Genomic DNA, 22,250 nt, shown 5'->3' with positions numbered 1-22,250 from the left:
TCAAAATAACTACGAAAAAAATTTTTTCAAATGTGGTTTTTTTTTAATATCTTCAAAACGGCTTGAACGATCAATTCCAAAAACTGATCAGCTCTTAAAATCGAAAAACCACATCGACCGCCACCAAGCTGGTCGAAATCGGTTGATTCGTTTGTGAGTTATACATACGGACAGTAAATTCTGCGATGAGTGTAGAGAGAATGGGGTTGGAGAAAAGGTTGACAACGTGGAGCACTTAATGCTCGAATGCCATGAGTACGAGCCGCAACGCGAGGTGCTCAAAGACATATGGTGAGGGAACGCGGAATGGGCGAGCGTTGCGCATGCGATTGCCACATCCCAAAGTAACTTCAAGCTATTAAAAGGTTTCAGTAAAGTAGTAATGTGTTGTAAACTCCAGACCCCACTAGCTAAAGAAAATGCTACTAGGGACGCGACTCAACAGACATCCACCTAGGTTGTGTCGGAGCACCTAAGCATAAGCGATATACTCCACACAATTGTGAGGATAGTAGAGAGTTTTGGATGTCTGCCGTAGAACAAGATAGGGAAAATCACCACAAGCTACACAGTGCCCGGGCACTCCACACACGCAAACAATTACACGAAGAATCATATTTTACACACAAACACACTACACAATCAACATGGGCTTCTATCGACTCCGCCCCCCCCCATGGTCCCTGCTGGATACTGTCCATTGTCTGTGGGTGCATCTCGATGTACCCACAGGAATGGATTGTCGAAGAAGTCGAAAAGAGTTGCACACACTTACAACTACACGCCACTCTTGCTGCTACTCAATGACTGTATAAACACAAGAGAGCAGAGGTTTTTTCTTGTCCGTGAGCTTGGCTGTGTTTTCGCTATGGTGGGAATGGGACGAATATACGTGTGAGTATATCTTTTTTGAGCCCAGGAATCGGCCTCTTCGGAGGTAGGCGTAAGTCTCATCACATATTCTTCGTTCGTGAGTTATCGTTGACAAAAAAAATCGAAAAGTGTTTTTTTTTTCGAATTACACTGAAATTTTCGGTCTGATCAATTTTTGTTCGAAAGTATATCATAGAATTTAAAAAATGCGTCGAATGCCACCAACCGTGTGAGAATCGGTTCATTCATTCAAAAGTTATTACAGTTTGAAAATTCAAAAAATAGTCTTTTATTAAATTTCTATCAGACTTTTGAGCTCACAGAGCTCAAAACTACATGAAAATTATATTTTTTTAAAAACATAATCAGTGCAATTTTGAGCGTTTAATTACGAAAGTAGCGGGAAATTGCAAGGATGGCCTTCAGGGTTAACCGTTTTCCTAATTTTTTTAAAAAATTTTAAATATACGTTTTCTGTAAGTTGTTTATTCTTGCCTAGTTTTTAACCCTTAAAATTGTTATAATTTATAAACTAATAGAGATACGATAAAAAATACAACACTTATTTATTCTTTATTAACTAAAGAATAAATTTAGCTGAAAATTTCGGGGAATCGTTCTAGAATGAAATAAAAAGACAAAGCAAGTAGTAGTTATCACCCGAACATATTGAATTTGAAAATTATTTTTACATACAAAATTAAATTTCTAATATTTCAGATGACAAACATGAGTGAAAAAGTTGATGAAATTTATAGTTCAATGATGACAAGCAAACATAATCTTGACTTTCCTCAAAAGCATGGAGAAACAGATTTTTCTGGTAACTATCATCTAATTGAAAGTCAAACAGAAATGATCAAAAACCTTACAAGAAAACTCGAAGATTCTCAATCTCAACAACATAAAGAGGCTAGGTACGAATATTTGAAGGTTATTAAAGTATGAATAAGACGTAATTAACCTTATGATATTTTTTTGAAATTTTTATTTAATCACTTGTGAACCTATGGACATCATACCGTTATCTATCATTGTTGTTGCATAATTATTGATATTTATTCGTAGAATAAGTGTGTTAAGTAATCATGTGCATTCCAACATCATCCTCGACACCACATTGCTTCTTTGTCAGTGTGTTATATTATATTATTATATAAATTAATATTTTATAAATAGACCGGAATAACACATAAAATTGTAACCGTACTGTTCCCTTTCATCATAGATTTCAAATGTGTTAATTAAAAAATAGACCAACATATGTATATAAGCTTGTTACTGTGATGTGTACTTTTATCCTGGATTTCGTTTGTCCATTTAAATGTTATTCCGAAGCTTTTTTTCCGGAATTATTTTTTCCAGGGCTATTTTTTTTTCGATTACCCCATTTGTCAAATACAACAAACAATGTTTAAATTATGACGTCGATAATATGTGAATGCATAAATGATAGTTAAATAGAAATGATAATGTAAAAGTAAAGTAACAAGCGATGATCGGTAAAATACCCAGTATTTTAATTTTTTATTTCTATTTCTTTATTGTTATTAATATAATCATTTGTAGATCACGAATCACTACCCGTGATAGAAATTTCTGATATGGCCATATCAAAATTCCTGATAAGTTCATATATGTCCTGATGTGGTCATTAATTGTAATTAATTGTAATTAAATCTTATTCGTTAGCATTGTGAGCATTCTTCTTGAGGATCTTCTACCCGAAGAATGTTCTAGACCTCTTAGGTTTAAGAGTCGTAAGAAATTAAATTATTGATTCGGCCAGTTAATAATCATTAACATCCTAGATTGGCTTAAATAAATTCATTTTTTATTAATAAAATATTAATTAATTTCTGAACACCGAGAATAATTCCAATCGGCAGCTCACGATCGGGCAAGCGCCGTTCGTATACCCGAGGTCAAGGCTTGCTACGCACTAACGAACATCGGCGTCCATTTTGAGCGTGCGAATTTCTGGCAATTATTTCACGCGATAATTTATTAGTAAGAACAATTGAATTATTATTATTTAATATTAATTGTTACAAGAAAGTATTATTTATTTAATATAATTTATTGAGAATTGGCTACTGAACTTCGACGCAATTAAGATTGGATACCCGTGGATAATTTTTCGTGAATTTATTTTACATTGAGATAATTTGTTTTATTAATTATTTATAAATCGAAAAATTCCACGTGGTCATTTATACATTGAACTATTGAAGACTAAAATAATTATTTTATTGGAATTATTTATAAAAATATTCAACGGCGTGGACTAAGTCCCAGAAAATTAGTGTTATGTCCGAAAAATATGATCTTGGGATTCGGTAGCTGGAGGTAGCTGGAGGTTCGGATAACAGATGAATTTCCCTAACGAAAGAATCGTTAAGTTTATATTTTATGGGTTCGTGAAGGTGAAAACCCCGGAGAGGGCCCCTTGAATACGACAATCGACCTCGGAAATAATAAAATATCCTCCACTTACTATTGCGAATCCTAATTCCAACGATGATTCGGCCTTTGATTGGACGTTGTATCTATGAGTTCCGCTGCTTGGCTTCTCGCTTCCTCCTGCTGACTGGAGATTGAAGGTTGAAGGTTCTTAACTTAAGAATGATGATACACTTCGATTCGGGTTTTTAGTTTATATATTCGGTTAACTGGCCCTATGGGCAAACACGTCTTAACTTACACTATTCACTTATTAACTAATAACAATATAAAAACAAAGGTTGAAAGTTAATATGAGTTCGTAACCGGAGTAACGACTCCGGCAAACAAAGTTCGCCGATTATAAATTCACAGAAGAAGAAAATAATAATTTGAGAGTGGGACCAGGTCACAGCCACTGTGGGATTCTCGATTATCGTCAAAACAATTGTGGCTCAAAGAATCGCTATCACAGAACTCAGAAATACCGTTAAGGAAATCGAAATGAATAATTAGGGAAAAGATGACTAATTAATTTAATAATTGAAGTCTGCCTATACGTGTCGGGGTATAGGACTCACCCGGGCTCTAAGGCAGAACTGTTACCTTGTAAATAAGCTGTCGAATTATGGTGTTCGTGTCTTTTATCACCTCGGTTGCGATTCATTAAGTGGGGCTACTAATTAAACAATTGGTTCCTGCGATGAGGTGACAATGCGCGGTAATGTGTATTCTTCGGCCACGAGTAAGTTGTCACGCAGTCCAGTCCCTAAATATGCAAGCATGAACTTTTCGTCAAAATGAGACGCCCGAGTTCGCGAAAGAAAAGATGCTGTTAGCACCCTTCCTTTCGGGGGGGATGCTGTTATATCCGGCGTGCCGTCTATAATACAGGGCCTCCCATTCCTGCCGAAAAGTACAGCGCTTGCATATTTAGGGACTGGACTGCGTGACAACTTACTCGTGGCCGAAGAATACACATTACCACGCATTGTCACCTCATCGCAGGAACCAATTGTTTAATTAGTAGCCCCACTTAATGAATCGCAACCGAGGTGATAAAAGACACGAACACCATAATTCGACAGCTCATTTACAAGGTAACAGTTCTGCCTTAGAGCCCGGGTGAGTCCTATACCCCGACACGTATAGGCAGACTTCAATTATTAAATTAATTAGTCATCTTTTCCCTAATTATTCATTTCGATTTCCTTAACGGTATTTCTGAGTTCTGTGATAGCGATTCTTTGAGCCACAATTCGTTTTGACGATAATCGAGATTCCCACAGTTCCAGTGACCTGGTCCCACTCTCAAATTATTATTTTCTTCTTCTGTAAATTTATAATCGGCGAACTTTGTTTGCCGGAGTCGTTACTCCGGTTACGAACTCATATTAACTTTCAACCTTTGTTTTTTTATTGTTATTAGTTAATAAGTGAATAGTGTAAGTTAAGACGTGTTTGCCCATAGGGCCAGTTAACCGAATATATAAACTAAAAACCCGAATCGAAGTGTATCATCATTCTTAAGTTAAGAACCTTCAACCTTCAATCTCCAGTCAGCAGGAGGAAGCGAGAAGCCAAGCAGCGGAACTCATAGGTACAACGTCCAATCAAAGGCCGAATCATCGTTGGAATTAGGATTCGCAATAGTAAGTGGAGGATATTTTATTATTTCCGAGGTCGATTGTCGTATTCAAGGGGCCCTCTCCGGGGTTTTCACCTTCACGAACCCATAAAATATAAACTTAACGATTCTTTCGTTAGGGAAATTCATCTGTTATCCGAACCTCCGTTAATCCAGCTACCGCAGTTTAAGATCTTATTTTTCGGACATAACATTAGTTAGAATTTTATAAAGAAATATTCTTAAGAACTTATTCAAAATTTAAGAAATAAATTACGAGTTGAATTTAAATAAATTTATGCGTCGATATTGTTCCTAAAAATTTATTTAATGTTGAGTATTAAACTCGTGGATAATTTGGAATAAATTCAAGCATCGGTTTTTAGTTTAGATTTTTTTGAGAATTAAATTATTAGTTGTGAAAATGGTTTACGATTTATTTGCGAGCTAATGACTGAAAATTGTAGTAAAGTTAACGTTGTAAGTTTTGGAGTTCAATTTTTTAAATCCGGAAATAAAAAGTAAAGTAGAGTCAGTGGGTGTGTGAAGACGCGTGGGTTATGTGTGTGAAGATCGTGCGGGTTGTGTGAGGCATTTCTAGAGCGTGTGTGCCAAGTGGACAACGCGACGTAGTTAGAAGCCGTTGTATAGACGCCAAGTGGGGTACAACGGTAGTAAGTTAGGAGCCGTGGTATAGACGCCAAGTGGGGTACCACGGTAGTAAGATAGAAACTGCAGTATAGACGCTCAAGGGAGGGTACTGCAGGATTAAGTTTAGTTTTAGGCAGGTGTGGGAGACCGTTCGTTCTGAAAAAGCCCAACTAGTTGTAACGAGGTTGTGGGAGACCGTCCGTTAGAACATCCCAGCTAGTCATTGTATCGTCGTTTGTAAATATCGTTCATTTCGCAATCAATTCTCCGCGTCGCTAGGTAATAAGTTGTTAGTTTATAAGTGAGCTGAATTGTCAGCAAATTTGTTAAAAGTGATTTGTTATTAATAAAAGTCCGGATATTGTTAAATAAAAGTTTATTCATTCCAGATCACCTTCCTCCACTCTCTCTCCCTGTAGATTATAAGCTCAGCTCTGGTTTCCGGTTCAGGAACCGTGTTGAAAAATCCTGGTGGCGCCCTTGTTAATTTAGAATCATTTTTTTTATTGGATTGTTCTTTTTTTAAATTAATTAGGGGCCAATGAGTGGTAAGTAAAACTACCCGTTACACAAGACATATATGGCCATATGTTCTGTCTTCAAGAAGTTTAATCATACTACGAAACGTGATTTAGATGTTCTAAATTCTTTTACCTCACTCATTCATTGCTAAAGCACAAGCCCAATTTTTTAAAACAGTGAAAGAATCATTAAAACCAAATGAATTTTGCAGAGAATATTTCGTTTGTAATACTAAGCGTGGCATTCAATTTTCACTGGAATAATGACCAGGCAACACTTTTTCCGGCCGTTATTTATTATAAAGTAAATGACAGACTTGAACACAAAAGTTCAGTAATTATTTTAGATGAGATTAATCATGATGCCGTTGCTGTTCATGTTTCCATCAAAATAATAATTGATTATGTGGAAAATCTTCCTGAACCTTGTAAGAAGATTTATTATTTTCCTGATGAGGCTCCTCAACAATTCAAAAACTTTAAAAACTTTGTAAATTTACAAAATCATCAAGATCATTTTGATATTCCTGTTGAACGGCATTTTTTCGCAACTGCCCAGGGCAAAGGTCCGTGTGATCGAATTAGTTGCATTATCGAACGACTTGCAGCGAGAGCAAATCTCCAACTCGCGGTTGATGTACAAATAACGACACCTGAAGGACTTTTCGAATGGGCTTCTGCACTTAATAACTTGCCAGATATCATAGTCATGATTTTTCCAGAAGAAGATTATAATACAGCACTAAATAACTTACATGATCGATTTCTTAAAACGCAACTGATTGTAGGAACTCAACAACTACACTGTATAATTACGGATAAAAATAGTTGATTATATGTTAAAATTCAAACTCGAATAAACGCAGAATTCGTATAATATTCAAACGTCAGAAAGGAAATTAATAAACAATTTTTTAGATTATTTTTGATATCAATTAATAATAACTGAATTAATCACACCGGTACACAAAAAAAAAATTAGAAAAACGGTAGACCCTAAAGCCATTCCTGCAACTTCCCGCTAACTCCATACTGAGGTGCTTAAGGAGATCCACGCGAAGTAGTCAAGCTTTTAAAACTTTCGGAAAATTTGTAAATTTAATCTACATAGCCTAATTATCAATAAAAAAATTAAAAAACAGTAGTTTTCCGGGATATTTAATGAAATAATTAGGTTTGAAAATAGTAATTTTTTACATGTAGTTAAATGGAGGTTCCACTAGCTGTGTGTTCAGTTAAGAATTTAATGCAATTAACGATTTAAAAAAAAATTTTTTTTCATTGAATTTGATAGAAAATTTAATAAGCTTTCGATTAAAACATGTAATTTTTACTATGTATTCCTATATATGTACATATATTTTTACAAATTTAAATAACGCTGTGAAGCAGGAAAGAATAGGAGTTATGGTAATTATTACGTGAAGCGTTCCACATTCACGTAACAGGATATTGGTAGGAAAGGATTGAGAAAGGAATGCGGAGAGGATCATCTTAATGTGAGTTTATAGAATATGCGAGAAAAAAATAATTAGATATCTCGGACGGGGATCCGAACCTAGAATCTTCCGAAGACATGTCGGCTACTCTACCATTTGAGCTATCCGGTATATACTAAATTTCCTTTCGCTTATTCTATATACATTAAGTCACACCGTCCATCTTACGGCAAGCATTTTTACAAATATAAATAACTTGTGAAGCGGGAAAGAATAGGCAAAATTCCTAAGATTTTTTAGTTTCATGAAGAATCTTCAAGTTTAAATTGATAAAACTAGGAAATTTACAATAATTCCAAAAAAACACTTTTTTCGGTTTTTTTTCATTCATGATATCTCTTAAACGAATTGACTAATTTTGACCGGCTTGACGGCAATCGACGAAATTTTTTCATGCTAATAGCTAATTGTTTTTTGAAATCGATCAGTGCAGCCGTTTAAAAGTTATTCTAAAAAATGTCGGTTATGTCAAAAAAACACTATTTTCGGTTTTCGTTCGTTCACGATATCTCTCGAAAGAATCAACCGGTTTCGACCGGATTGGCGACGATCGGCGTGGTTTTTCAAGCTCAAGGGCGGATTGGTTGTTAAATTTGATCGATAAAGCTGTTTAAAAGTTATTCCAAAAAAACCACTTAAAAAAAAAATTTTTTTTTAGTTTTTTTGAGATTTTTCAAAATTTCTCGAAATCTATCGGTCCGAATCGATTCAAATTCACAGGAAATCTAAGTTTGAGGGAACTCTTTAGAACGCCGTTTAGTAGATTCCGATCGGTTTAGTCGTTCAAAAGTTATAAGCGAGTCACACACACACACACACACACACACACACACACACACACACACACACACACACACACACACACACACACACACACACACACACACACACACACACACACACACACACACACACACACACACACACACACAAAACAAAACCATGTCTGTTTTTGTGACAATAAGTAGAAAAAAAAACACACACATACAGACATAGTGACAACATCGCGGGGGTAGTCAGGGAAGCTTCCTATGACCTTAAAACGTCGAAATCTGATGGAAACTCGATTTTCGCAAAACGGGGTGAAATAAATATGTTATGTCCAAGGGCGTTTAAGTGGTAGCGTAAACGGTGGAGGTTTGGACTAACGATTTAAAGAATACGCAACGGAGGTTTTAATTTCGTTGTTTAATTATTCATGTGGGACGTTTTCGACGGACGAATTTACCATGCCTTCGTTTGAGACTGAGCATGGATTTTTATTGAGTATAGATGTACTTACTACTTGCAGGATTATTTCTGATTACCAGATCCGTGATCCCGGGGCTGCTGTTAGCGCTTTTTCCTTGAATAGGCCCTCCGGTTGGTCCTTGCAGCGGATGGATGTGGATGGATTTGTCGAATGTCAGTATTGTCTCAGTTGTGAGCTAAGGAAGAAGAATGTACACCATCCAGCACAATTTTGAAGGCTATGGAACTTGGTTCCAGATGGTTCTTGACATTTATGGAGAGAAGGTAAGTGGATTTATGAATATAATGAATGTATATACATATATATATATATATACAAACAAACAAAAAAAAATTTTTTGAAAGGAAAAAGAATATTCATAAAAAGGCATACGCAAATAACAGAATTTTCATACTTCAGGACTTAAGGAAAGGTATCCGCCTGTTGGGCTTCTTGGCGCGCCCGATCAACCCTCACGAAGGGTTGCTCGTGGCGGCCAGGATGGAAATTTTGTTTGGGAACCTTCCTCTGGAGGTCCTGGGGGCCGTGACCTATTTCTGCCTGCAGGGCCCGGAGATTGTAGAGGACCCTTGGGCCTTGAAGGAGGTAATTTCTCCGAACAGCGGGGACCTGGAGCAGTTGAGGATCGCTCTCATGGAAGCGATCCTTAACGGTTTGGTCACCATGGCGTAAGGTAAGTCACACTAGTGAGGCGTTTCCTTTTTGTTTCTGGAATGATTTCTTGGGAAGCATTCCGATTGTTTCATTTCTTATTAAGAGATTATTGTATCTTAAAAATTTTTTTTTTTTGTTACAAGCTAGACGTATCGGATGTCACCGGACGGCTGGGTGCCGTAAATATAATTATACAAAAAAATTTTGTTTTTCTTTTCCTCTCTTTTTTTTTCTATAAAAAAAATTTTCAAAAAAAAAAAAAATAAAAAAATATTTCCTCCTTTTTTTTTTTTTTTTTTTTTTTTTGAAAAAATCCTTATGCCCTCTCTCCTGTCTGATAAGTAGTCTTATTTAAAAATAAGATAGCAAGTTAAGTAGTAATAAGAACAAAAATTAGTTTAATTAATAAGAGAAAAATAAAATTTTAAATAGTATGTAAGATGTGTTCGTGTATACAGGGTGTCCCAGAAGTCGCGCACCCCATTGTGGAGATCGAAAGAGAAAAATATTCTGAGACGAAAAGTCCTTAGCCATTTTTGAATCAGACGCATGGATAATTAATAATTAATTAATGAAAGTGACCAATCAGGAGCGTGCGACAGAAGAATGAAAAGTGAGTGGAAAGGCAGAAAGAGACGCGAGAGTAAGACGAGAGATCTGCTGCCTGCGTCTCGCGCAGTAGACCGAGAGTGGGGACGGAAAAAACGTGGACGGCGGACGTACGTGATGCTAGGTGAATGTGTGAGATCGTGCGCTAGTGTGGGCTAGCGTCAGTGTAACGGTAACAATGCACGTATGAATGTAAGTGAGGATATTTTTTTTTTTTTTATTACAGGCACAAGATTTGACCAAATTCGACAGGAAAAAAAAGAGATTTTACTGAACTCAATCGGCACGACTGAATTTTGATTTTTAATTGAAATAATTGAAGAAATTTTTAATGAAGAATCAGTAGCGGGGCTCAGAAAAAGGCAGAGGGCAAAAGTTACTGGACTTTTTTATTCATTAGGAAAATTAAAGTAATTGTTGATTAAACAATAATTAACAAGGCACTGGGCGGCTGTGTCTGAATTTTTTTTTTATTTGAAGTAATTAAAGAATCGTTAATTGAAAAATAGGTAGCGAGGGTCAGTTAGAGGCCTTGGGCAGCCATGACAAAATTTTGATTTTTAATTAGAATAATTAAAGTAACTTTTAAATAAAAAATAAGTAGTGAGAGTCAGTAAAAGGCACTGGGCAGCTATGAATGAATTTTTATTTTTATTTCGAATAATAACAGTAATTTTTAATTTAATATTAAGTAGCGAGGGTCAGTGTGAGGCCCTGCTCCCATCTTTTAAATTGACTCGGCGTTACTTTGTAGCTGATATTGTAGCCGCGCTAACGCATGATTTATGCTTTTCATCCTGTCTGTCATCTCATTGACGTGTTTCCTCACAATTATATCACTAAATCTAGCTGTGAGATGATTACTAGGAACCTCGCCAATGGGTACTCGTTGAGTCTTTTGGACTGGTCGTGTATTTACCACGGATCTTTGCTGATTAAGACCCAGGTTTAACTGTGTTGACTCCCCCGAAGGTACAAGCACTAGGCTTGACCTGGGTATATGAGTACGCTCCCCCAAGAGTCTTAGTCCAACATTGGTTCCCGGGTTCACTGTATTATTTGATGACCTTCTACCTCGGCCTCTTCCGAAAGAAACTCGTCGAGTTTCAGTATCTGGCTCTCCTTCGGGTCCTTGAGACCTGTTTCTCAATCCAGTCGGTGGTATCATCTTCTAACATTGTAAATTTAATTCTTTATCCGAAAAAATATTTCCAATCCGGTAATAAAATTTAATCCCGCAAATTAAAAGAATTTATTGGTTGAATAATTAATAAATTATAAATAAACTCTTAAATTCAAATAAATTTGTTGGATACAACAAATTTACAAAATAAATTTCTATATAAATTCAAAAGGTAATTTCTCAAATTAACATTCCAGGTGAAAAAAATATTAAACTAAATTCTTGAAAATAAATCTCTAAAGGTAAATTCTAAATAAAGTACCTGAGAATTAAATTTGTAAAATATTAAATTCTCAATCAAAACTCCAAATGCAATTTCCCAAGCTATTACAAAATGTTAAAATTTAAAAACAAATTCAGAAATAAATTATTTTAATTTCAACTCTTAGTTTTTCTTATATTAAAAAATAGAATAAATCAAAAATTTAATTAAATTTCGAAGGATAGTTATCAAATTAAATGTTCAATTAATTTTCAAAATAACCCTTGAAAACAAAACTTTAAACTTTTGAGAAAAAAAAAAAAAAAAAAAATTTCAAAATTCAGAAAATATTTTATTTATCTATTAAAAGAAAGAATATTTTCAGGAAACCAAACTTCCAAAAAAATAAAATTCTTATAAGGATTGATTTTTAAGAATATTTTAGTTCAATATATAATAATAATAATAATAATAATAATTATATTCAACTCAACTATTGTAATTGCATTTGGAAAAATAACCGAAAATTCAATTGAGATTAACGAATTCTTTGAAAGATTAAAGTTTTGTCTAGAATACGAAAAGACTTTTAATTATCCAACTATTTTATTTTAACTGAAAGCAACGAAATTTTAATACGCGGATTAAATTTCCTAAGTGAAGAAAGCTTCAATAACTATGTTGTTACTAACGCGCCAAACGAACGATGCCAAACAAAGTTCCCCGAACCAGACAAAAGCAAGCGCGTCACCAACTTCGGTAGCGTCGTGTTCTTAAATTTATTGCGTAGAAAAATGTCTATTGCAAAGACGTTCAGTTTTACCAAGTTTTATTTTGTAACAGTTATTATTATCGATAATCCCCTGAGTGGCTATGACACTTAGACAATGCTAGCCCAAGCCACTGGGTATACTTTCTTTGTTGTAGATAATAATTTTAATCCCCTGAATAGCTGTGACACGTAGGCTATGCTACCACAAGCTATTGGGTATTTATGACACTTCCGGTTATAATAAATTTTAATTTCTTAATTACATAATTAGGAAAAAGATAAATACTTAAAAAAAAAAATTTTTTTGATAAAATTCAATAAACTTAAGTTTCACTATACTCTAAACTCAAGTAACTTTTTCTCTAAACAAAAAATAGCTAATGACTGATATTATTTATTTAATTTTTAAATTTTAAATATTAAATAAAAATTTATTTATTTCCGGCCTTCCTTCTCTCTCATGGGGTTTTTCGAATTGGGCGCCAGTGTAACGGGTGTGTTTTCCGCTCATTGGCCCCTTAATTAATTTAATAGAAATAAAACAATACCTAGCAAAAATGATTCTAAATTAACAAGGGCGCCACCAGGATTTTGTATCTTGGTTCCTTGAACTGGAAACCAGAGCTGAGCTTATAACCTACAGGGAGAGAGAGTGGAGGAAGGTGGTCTGAAAGAAATAAATTTTCAATTAACAAAAATGACCGGTATTTATTTAACAACAAAATAAGATAACAACTCGTGCCCTTGCACGTACACCGCTCACTTACAGCTAATTTACTTACAACTAAACTTACTTCACGCTTTCCCCCAGAAAGTCGCTACTACAACTTATATCTAACGGAGGATTTCGGGCTAAAACCAGCGACTCTGACTTATCAACAAGACACCTCGTACAAAGACATCAGTGTACGAGGGCTTATCAACAACGCCTGGCTACAGAAGCAACAGCCTAGTGACTGCAACATAAGCCAAGAAGCCTCTGCAGCTCACGCACACACTCCACACTATCCTTACGTCGCGCTGTCCACCGGACCCTCACGCTCTATCAAAATTCTTAATCCTGACGGTATCCTCTTATGGAGCGTCTATACCGCAGTTTCTAACTAAGTCGCGCTATCCACCGGACCCTCACGCTCTATGCCAGCGAAACACCTCGCAAACGGACTGCTCGCTTGCGAAGGAACGCTGGTAGCATTCACACACACATAACCCACGCGTCTCACACATACACTGACTCTACTTTACTTTTATTTCCTGGATTACAAAATTAAACTCCAAAAAAAGTCAACGTTCAATTCTTACTAAAATTACTCAGTCATTAGCTCGAGATTAAAATCATAAAAAATTTTCACAATTAATAATTACTACTTAAAATTTCCGACTTAAAAATCAACGCCTAAACTTATTTCAAAATTACCACGAGTTTAATACTCAGCACATTGTATAATCCTCAGAATATTCTCCATAAAATTAACTAAATTTCTCGGACGTTATCCACACTGATAAGTAGTTTTACAAAGAATTTTACCGGAATAATGGTATTAAATTTTACTTATTATAATTTTCACAGGCTTCGATTTCAATATAAGATTCAACCACGTGGAATTTCCGACTAGACAATTATTATTATTGTTATTGTCGACTGGATAATTAATTAACAACAAATTATCTCGACGTAAAATAAATTCCGAAAACTATCCACGGTGGGATCAATTTCTAATTTCGTCGCAATTTTCTTAATACTTAATTTTCCAAATAATAAAATAGTTTCCAAAATTAACACAATATCAATATTTAATTCAAGATAATAAATAGTCTTAATAAAAGATAATTCAATTGTTGTAAATAGTAATAATAATCCAGTTGTTAATTTTACGATTTATTGCGTAATAAAATTCACAAGGAATTTGCGCGCTCAAAATGGATGCCGGCGTTCGTTACCACGTAGCACGTTTTGACCTCGGGTACTGAACACTATATCGTGTCGATTGGAACCTTCTCGGTGTTCAGAATTTAATTAATATAAAATAGATTTATTTAAACCAATCTCAAGATGTTAATAATTATTAACCAACTGTATTAATAAAATTAATTATTCAGGACTTGCAAACCCAAGAGGTCTAGAACATTCCTCGGGTATAAACCCCCAGGAGGAACGCTCCCAGCAATTAACGAATCAATTCAATTAAATAATTAATTATTATTGAGCAAAATTATTAAACAATTGAATTATCCAAACTTGAATAAATAAAATGAGAAGTAGTGTATTTGATGAGCCGCGTATATGGCCCCAAGGCTCATCATTACCAAAGTCCAATACCTGGTGTAAATTTGGTTGAAGAAACTCTATGGTTGATACTCGCTTCCTTCTTTGGACTTCTTGATGTTACTCGTTCCAACACTTTACTACTTCTGCGGACACCACGCATGGCTCGTCTATATAACGACCCCAAAAATACCCCCTTCTACTCTCTCTCTAGGCCCGAAGATCGATGCGCTCAAATGCTAGTCGAAAAGTTATCGATCTCTGGCGACTTATCGATTAAGGGTAATTTATTCTGTTACAAGTGAGACCCGCTTCTCTCAATCTATTAAATAATCTTTGAACTCTCACCCCATGTTCTTCTAGGGTTTTACCATAGCTAATTAAATCGTCGATATAAATAAATAATTCCGTCCCTTTTAACCCGCTTAAGGTGGAATCCATCATTCGTTGGAAGATAGACGGAGCGCATTCTAGGCCAAAAGGCATGCAACAATATTCCCAGTGGCCATCTGGGGTAGAAAATGCCGTTTTTGGCGCATCTGCGGGATGCATTGGGACCTGGTGGAAACCTATGGCGAGATCGAAGACGCTGAAGAAATTAGCGTCGCCTAACTGGTCTAAAATATCGATAATTAGGGGTAAAGGATAGGCATCCCCTCTAGTGATTTTATTTAGTTGCCTTAAGTCGATAACCATTCTATATTTTTTTATAGAAGGGTCATTAGATTTTTTTGGTACAATCCACAAAGGTGAATTGTACGGAGAGTTAGATTTTCTAATTATTCCCTGTTTTTCAAGATTTTCGACCTGCCTGGCGATTTCTTCCCGATGTTCGGGGGGAAATCGATACTGTCTTATTCTCACCGGTTCGTTGGTGGTAGTTTCAATCCGGCAGGTGAAATTTTTCGAGCAACCCAGCTTGTCTCCAGGGAGATGAAAGACATCGTAGTTGTTTTTTATAAGGCTTTGAACCTGTTACCTACGGGTTACTAGGGTTAATGAACTTGAAATCTTCGAGTCCTTGGGGTCCGATGTCTATCTCGACTGGATTTAAATTAAGATTAATGACCATACATGTGGCATACCCATTCTCTACCTTAACAACGGCCTCTCCTCCAAGGACTCCGTCCGGAAGGTTCATTCGAGGGAGGTATCCTTCGCTCTTCTCAAAGTCCTGGACTGGTATTGCCACTACTATTTTCATACGAGGTGGTAATGTATACCGTGATGAAGGCTTTGTTTCAAGGCTAAAGGAAGTTGTTTTTGTTGGAGAAGATAACAAAACCAAAGTTTGATTGTCATAAGAGATTTCAGCTTTTTCGATTTCAAGGAAATTGTTTCCCAGGATTCCCACTCCGGGGAATGGTAAATCCTCCCAATAACTTGAAATTCGACTTCGATATTGAGAATTTTTAATTCAACTACTCCTAGGGTCTCAAAAGTACTGTCGCTGAGACCTCGGAATTTCCTAGCTTTTCCAGTGTCGATAATCGTTTCGGGTTTTAAAGCGGATACATTGATGAGGCATACATCCCCCCCTGTATCGATGAGGAATCGCTGGTAATTACCTAGGAGCAGATTGCACGAGATATATACCTTTGGCCCGGTTCCTAGAGCGAGGATCTTTTGCTCGGGGAACTTTCGTGGGTTGATAATCGGTATTGTTTGAATAGGTCTGTTTTTCATTACTAGAGTATTCCAGTAAAACGAGATGGTTACACCATTTTGAATAAACAATTCATTTCCGAGAATAGCTCTATAACCGCCGGGTGGTTTTGGTACGAGATGGAACGTGATTTTAACTCCGAATATTTTTAGACTGATAGAACCGGTTATAGGCATTGAGCTTGTAGCAATACCTCCCACTACTCCTGTATTTTCGATGTTACAGAGGACTTCGTCGCATAGTTCTTCGATGCAGAGTAAGTTAAGGTCGGAACCGGTGTCGAGAAGGGCGTTTACTCCGCCTTATCGAAGTGCTGGGCTTCACAGATGGACTGTATGGCCTCTTCCTGTAGTTAGACACTTTGGTTCGTTCTCGCCTGGGCTCGTAGCTCTCCTGCGGTCATCAATTGAGGGTTCTGCTGTTCTGCTGATGACGTCGGGTTGTTCTGGATTGATTGTTGTTCCAGTCTCGGTAGAGACGTTGGTTCCGTCATAGTCGATTGATGTTCTAAGACTTGCTTCTGGGAATTTTACAGAATTGATCGAGGGTTTTGATTCTGATAATTCCGATATTGACTCATTGGATACTGCCGGTAATTGCTGGGAGTCCTCGTTGAAGTGGACGGAGACTGGACGGGCATACTCACCATTGCCTCCGGTTGACGAGCGCTCGATCCGTTTAAAGGATCGTAAGAGTCTCGACGTTCTTCCTTTGGGCAGAGTGGGCAGTTGCAGATAATCGAAGGGTCTAATTTGTGCCGTAATTTTGCCTCTTCCGATTCCTCATCTTCTTCAAAGCGTACCACTCTTTTAGTAGGACCTGGTATTCCCGTGTAGTGATTTTGATTGTAATTTGGGAGAGTTCGTGGTTGATAATAATTTTGAATTTTAGGCATATATTGCGTATTTCGCTCGGTTCCGAACGCGAAAGTGGAGCCCATCATTTGTTGGTCTACCTGATAACCTGGGCCGTAGTGACTGTCCTCGTACGTGTCAGGAAATGGGTCATCTTAATACCCAGGAGCGTTTGTTCGTGGACTTTGGCTGTATTCTTGATATGCCAAGGTGCGGGGTAATTCACGATAATTACCACGATCGTCATAATCACGAGAAGATCTCGGCATTTGCGGATAATGTCGGTTACCATCTTGTCCGGGTCGTCGGTGAGATTCTACCGAGGGTGGAAGTGATTCTCCCGGAATGAGTCCGTCGTCTCTCATAGATCGCCTACGTTCTGGTCTTCTATACGCGTCGTTTTCGATGGCCAGATACATGTCGTTTAAAGTTTCTGCTCTTCTTATTTTACATAGGCACCGTAAGAAGTCTGGTAGGTATTCGTACAGGGTAGTAGCCGCTGTTTTTTCAAATATACATTTTACTACGGCCCTATCTGCTTCGGGAGCATTGAGCTCGATAAGACGAACCATCTCGCTTAACCGGTAGTAGAAATCTTCGATATTCTCCGTATCTTTTGGAGCCGCAGCAGCTAGATTTTTCTGCCACGTGATATATGGGTCGCCTCTTTTGAGTTTTCGACCTAGGACTAGTAAGATATCTTCTACCGAGCCTAATTCGACATGTTCAACCAATCTCTTGGCTCGTCCATACAGTTTTTGGGCTATACGACGGGCGAAAAAGTCTTGGTTGTCTGCTGGAATGCTCGGTAGCCAATTTCTTACTATCCCATCAAACAATTCAAAATCTTTTACGGCGTTTGGCCCTTCTCCGTTAAAATAAGGGAGAGCATCGTATAGCTCTTTGGCCAATGTTTGTATTTGAGTTTTACGAAGTTCCTCGTTTATAAAGGCGTCGATACGGAAAGTGCTTCTAGCCATGATTCCAAACGGAAAATCGTTTGAACAAGGGATGAAAAACGTTCCTTCTTCGTCCCCGAAGAGTTCTACGATCCTAGGGTGGTCTAACCTGAGGTAAAATTTAACTATTCCGGGTAAATTTGAATTTAGACGAAGGTTAAGAAGAAAGTTTTCGCTCAAAGAACTCGAAATAAAGGAAAATAAAAAAAATCGAATTTTATATGATTTAAATCGCGATGTATTTTTATCGGTCACTAGGTAAGTAGGTCACAGCTGTAGAGTACAATACACCGGATAAAAAGATTAGTTATCGTGTGTATAGAGTTGCAGTATGTTGAGTACGGACGGATAGACACGGAAGAGTTGAAAAACGTGTGTTTACTATAAGCAATTTCGAGATAGCAGTAAAAGAAAAATCGAATATTTTAATCAGACAGTAATGAAAAAGAAATTTTTATTAATTGTCGGCAAATTTAATGTATAAGAAAAAAACGACAAAACAAATAAAAAAAAATTTTTCCTCCCGTTTTTTTTTGAAAGAAAAATTTTATGTCAGCTACGATGATAAAAAAAAATGAAAAGGAATTCTAACAGTTTGACCTGTTCCTAGTTTTCGGCAAAAAAAATTTTAATTTTTATTATTAATTTTATATAAAAATCTCGGATAAGATTGGAGTCAAATCACACCAATGTATAAACACTAAAGCTTGAAGTAAAATTTAATTTTTGCTTACTCAGCGGAATGTAAGATGATGAAATAATGTAAGAGTTTTATAAAAAATTATAACAAAAAAAAAATTTCTAACGATTTTCCCTTTTTTTTTTTTTTTTTTTTGAGTTTGGCTTTCTAAGATTTGGAAGAAAGATGATTAACCAAAAATTTAAGTTTTTAGGTTCGGGGTGGTGATTTAGGGTCGATCGGATGGAGTTTGTACTCGACCGGCGCCTTGATAGGGGTTTGGGCTTGGCGAATCTTTAATATTGTTTCGTTAAGTTCATCAACGGCCGTAACGTTTTCTGTGATCTTTGGCCCACCAGCCTTTTTATCGGTCACGTTCTTCGCGGGCTCAGTATCTTCCTCTCAATATTTAGTTTCTATCAAGGGGCGGTGATATACCCTTCCGTTGATAAAATCTGAATGAACTTGTTTTAAGTGATATCGATAGCCTGACCGTCTATTCTTTCCCATCGGCTCTTTAAAGTTTCCAAAAAAAAATTTTTTTTTTTCTCGGCACGTAATAAAAAATTTTATGGCCTCTACAGATCAGACAAAAGAAAAAAAAATTTTTTTTTGACAAAAATATTCAGTATCACAGAAAAAAAAATTTTATATACAAAAAATGTCTTGTTATTCACATTGTAGCATCTCGAGTCAACAGAAATTACGAAGAGGGAGAAAACCAAAAAATTTATAAATATTTTTCAAATTTTTAAATATTCTTTCTTATTTTGGTAAAAATTTATTTTTAGCCAGGTAACGGTGTGATCAAGGGGAGGTGCTAAATTCAAAGCACCCTTCCCAAGAGTTGAGTTTCGTGAAAATTTTCTAAGCTAAAGAAAGTGCTTTTTAAGCACCTTTCCAGAACTGGGAAACTTTCGTGTAAGAGAAGGTGCTAAATTTAAAGCACCCTTCTCGTAATATGTAAGTATAAATGTAAAGGTTCAAAATAAATTTTTTTTTGTCCTAGTTAACTAGTGATGAGGGACAAAAAATAAACTTCTATAAATAAAATTTGAATAATAGAATTTAAAAATAATACCCGTAAACTGCTTAATTAGCAAAAGAATTCTTTAAACGGACGTACAATATTTCTGCTGACAAGAGATACACGTGCGAGTCCGCGTGATGCGCGCCGCACCTCGAATAAAGAAACGTCAGCGAATCTTTATTCTATTATTTAGACTAAGAGAAGAAAGTTATATAATAGAAGGTGAAAAAGATAATGAAAAGAAATGATTTTATTTTAAATTTTATAACTCCTTTAAATAAATGAAAAGAAAATTCTTTAGCAAATTATAAGAAAACTTTGATGTGAATAAAAAAAAATGTTAAACAAAAATTAGAATTTCTGGAGTTAATGGTATATATATAAAAAAATTTTAAGAATTTTAAATGAGACTTGAAAATTTATAAAATTTAAGAATAAAAGAAACTGATAATATAAGGTTTTAATAAAGAGATTCTTGAACTGTCAAAACTAGAGTTTACTTAACAGTGGAATTTACTTGATTTTAATAAGAGATAGATTTAAAAGAAAAAAAGGAAATATTTAAAGATTATAGATTTTCTCAAACAAAAGTTAAATAATTTCGTACTCGAAATCCCACCGCTGCCACCAGTGTTCTTTATGTTATTTCCAAGGGCGTTTAAGTGGTAGCGTAAACGGTGGAGGTTTGGACTAACGATTTAAAGAATACGCAACGGAGGTTTTAATTCCGTTGTTTAATTATTTATGTGGGACGTTTTCGACGGACGAATTTACCACGCCTTCGTTTGAGACTGAGCACGGATTTTTATTGAGTATAGATGTACTTACTACTTGCAGGATTATTTCTGATTACCGGATCCGTGATCCCGGGGCTGCTGTTAGCGCTTTTTCCTTGAATGGGCCCTCCGGTTGGTCCTTGCAGCGGATGGATGTGGATGGATTTGGGCTGCTTATTTTAAGGGCTTCTTATTTTTATGAAATGAATTTATTTAAAACAGATTTCACTTCTTTTTAAGATTTATTTTAATTAACACCAAAACTTTTACACTTTCACAAATTTTATTCAATCGAAATTATTATAATGAATTTTATTTGAATTTGAGCTACGTCCTCCAGTCCCCCGTAGCGTAAAGTGCGCAAATTTAGCTTTAAATGATCTTAAGTTACTTATTGACCGAACTTTTGCCTAAGTGCAGGGCAAATTAGAACTTTGAGAATCCGGTTCTTTAGATTTTCTTATTGATCAAAATTTCGCCTAAGTGCAGGGCAAATTAAGACTGAGATTTTGACTCTCTAAATTTTATCTACTGACCGAGCTCTCGCCTAAGTGCAGGGCAAATTTGAACTTGGAGAATCCCGACTCGTAGACAATATTAACAACTAATACGTGGCCTGCCGGTTAAACCACGTCCAAACTTCCTCTAAGTGCGGAGCAAATTAAAGCAAAGGACTCTATAAGGCACGGGCCCGTCAGTTAAACACGGAAGTCGAATTAACCAACTAAGACCAGGCGTTGGCTGTTGATCGCCTTTTTAAATACTCGCGGTGCTGAGGTTGCAGAAGTCCCCGCTAGTTAACCAGCAGTCGCGTAGCTTCTATTTTATTGTGGCTTTCGCGCATGGAGAAGTCTTCCATCTGCGCGGATGATTTAAATTTAAAGAAAGAGGAGAGAGAAAAAAATTTGCGGGTGGACATAACAAATAACTTCCCGATTTTTGAAAATCTTCGATTTTCTTAGCGGGAACTTAAAAATTTTGTGGTCCTGGATCAAGTATGATTTTTATGTATTTCAATTTTGTGAATCTAAATGTGAACGTAAGCCCGTTAAGCCGTCAAAATTTGAAAAATTTGAAAAATTTGCGATAAAACCCAAAAATTTCAATAAATTATGATGCTATAGCATATATATATATATATATATATATATATATATAATATATATATATATCTTGGATATATCTAAGGGTATTTTAGTGGTAGCGTAAACGGTGGAGGTTTTGACTAACGGCTCAAAGTATACGCAACGGAGTTTTTAATTCCGTTGTTTTAATTATTTATGTGGGACGTTTTGACGGACGAATTTACCACACCTTCGTTTGAGACTGAATATCAAAAATAGATCTTCTTATTTCTTGCAGAATTATCCTTTAATACTGGATCAATGAGTCCGGGGCTGCTCGTAGTGCCTTTTCCTTGATTGGGCTCTTTGGTTGGTCCTTGCAGCGGATGGAGTTGGATTAAATTGAGCTGCTTACTCTAAGGGCTTCTTTTTTCACGAAATGAACTAACACGAACAAAATTTTAGTTCTTTTTATATTTATTTTTAGCAATACCAAAACTTACACTTTTATAAATTGAAATTAACCTAATCTAATTTTATTAAATTTAAATAACTGAGCCAACGTTCTCCAGTCCCCCGTAGGGCAAAGTGTGCGAATAGATTTAAGAGACCTTAAATTACTTATTGGCCAAATTCCCGCCTAAGTGCAGGACAAATTAGGACTTTGAGAC

At 36.0% G+C, this 22,250-nt stretch overlaps 1 protein-coding gene across 4 annotated transcripts in view; it reads left to right on the top strand.

Moving 5' to 3' along the window:
* The window catches only part of LOC123274037, an 87,626-nt gene extending 65,721 nt beyond the window's left edge, over positions 1 to 21,905 (top strand). The window contains exons 3-6 of one of the 4 annotated variants that reach the window (XR_006511431.1): positions 1,594 to 1,790; positions 8,905 to 9,128; positions 9,265 to 9,538; positions 9,663 to 9,712. Coding sequence is in view for 3 of the 4 variants with exons in the window: in XM_044741534.1 (XP_044597469.1) it covers positions 1,594 to 1,790; positions 8,905 to 9,079 (372 nt within the window). In the remaining variant the exon portion in view is untranslated. Of the gene's footprint in view, positions 1 to 1,593; positions 1,791 to 8,904; positions 9,129 to 9,264; positions 9,713 to 21,877 lie in introns of those variants that run through there. The other 3 variants (XM_044741534.1, XM_044741537.1, XM_044741536.1) reach the window with 3 other exon arrangements.
* Positions 21,906 to 22,250: the final 345 nt, after the last annotated feature.

The sequence above is a fragment of the Cotesia glomerata genome, unplaced genomic scaffold, assembly GCF_020080835.1.
Source record: "Cotesia glomerata isolate CgM1 unplaced genomic scaffold, MPM_Cglom_v2.3 scaffold_19, whole genome shotgun sequence".
In the NCBI taxonomy this organism is placed as follows: Eukaryota; Metazoa; Arthropoda; class Insecta; order Hymenoptera; family Braconidae; genus Cotesia; species Cotesia glomerata.
The sequence above is the reverse complement of the archived record's forward strand: the minus strand, read 5'-3'. Positions and strand labels throughout refer to the sequence as shown.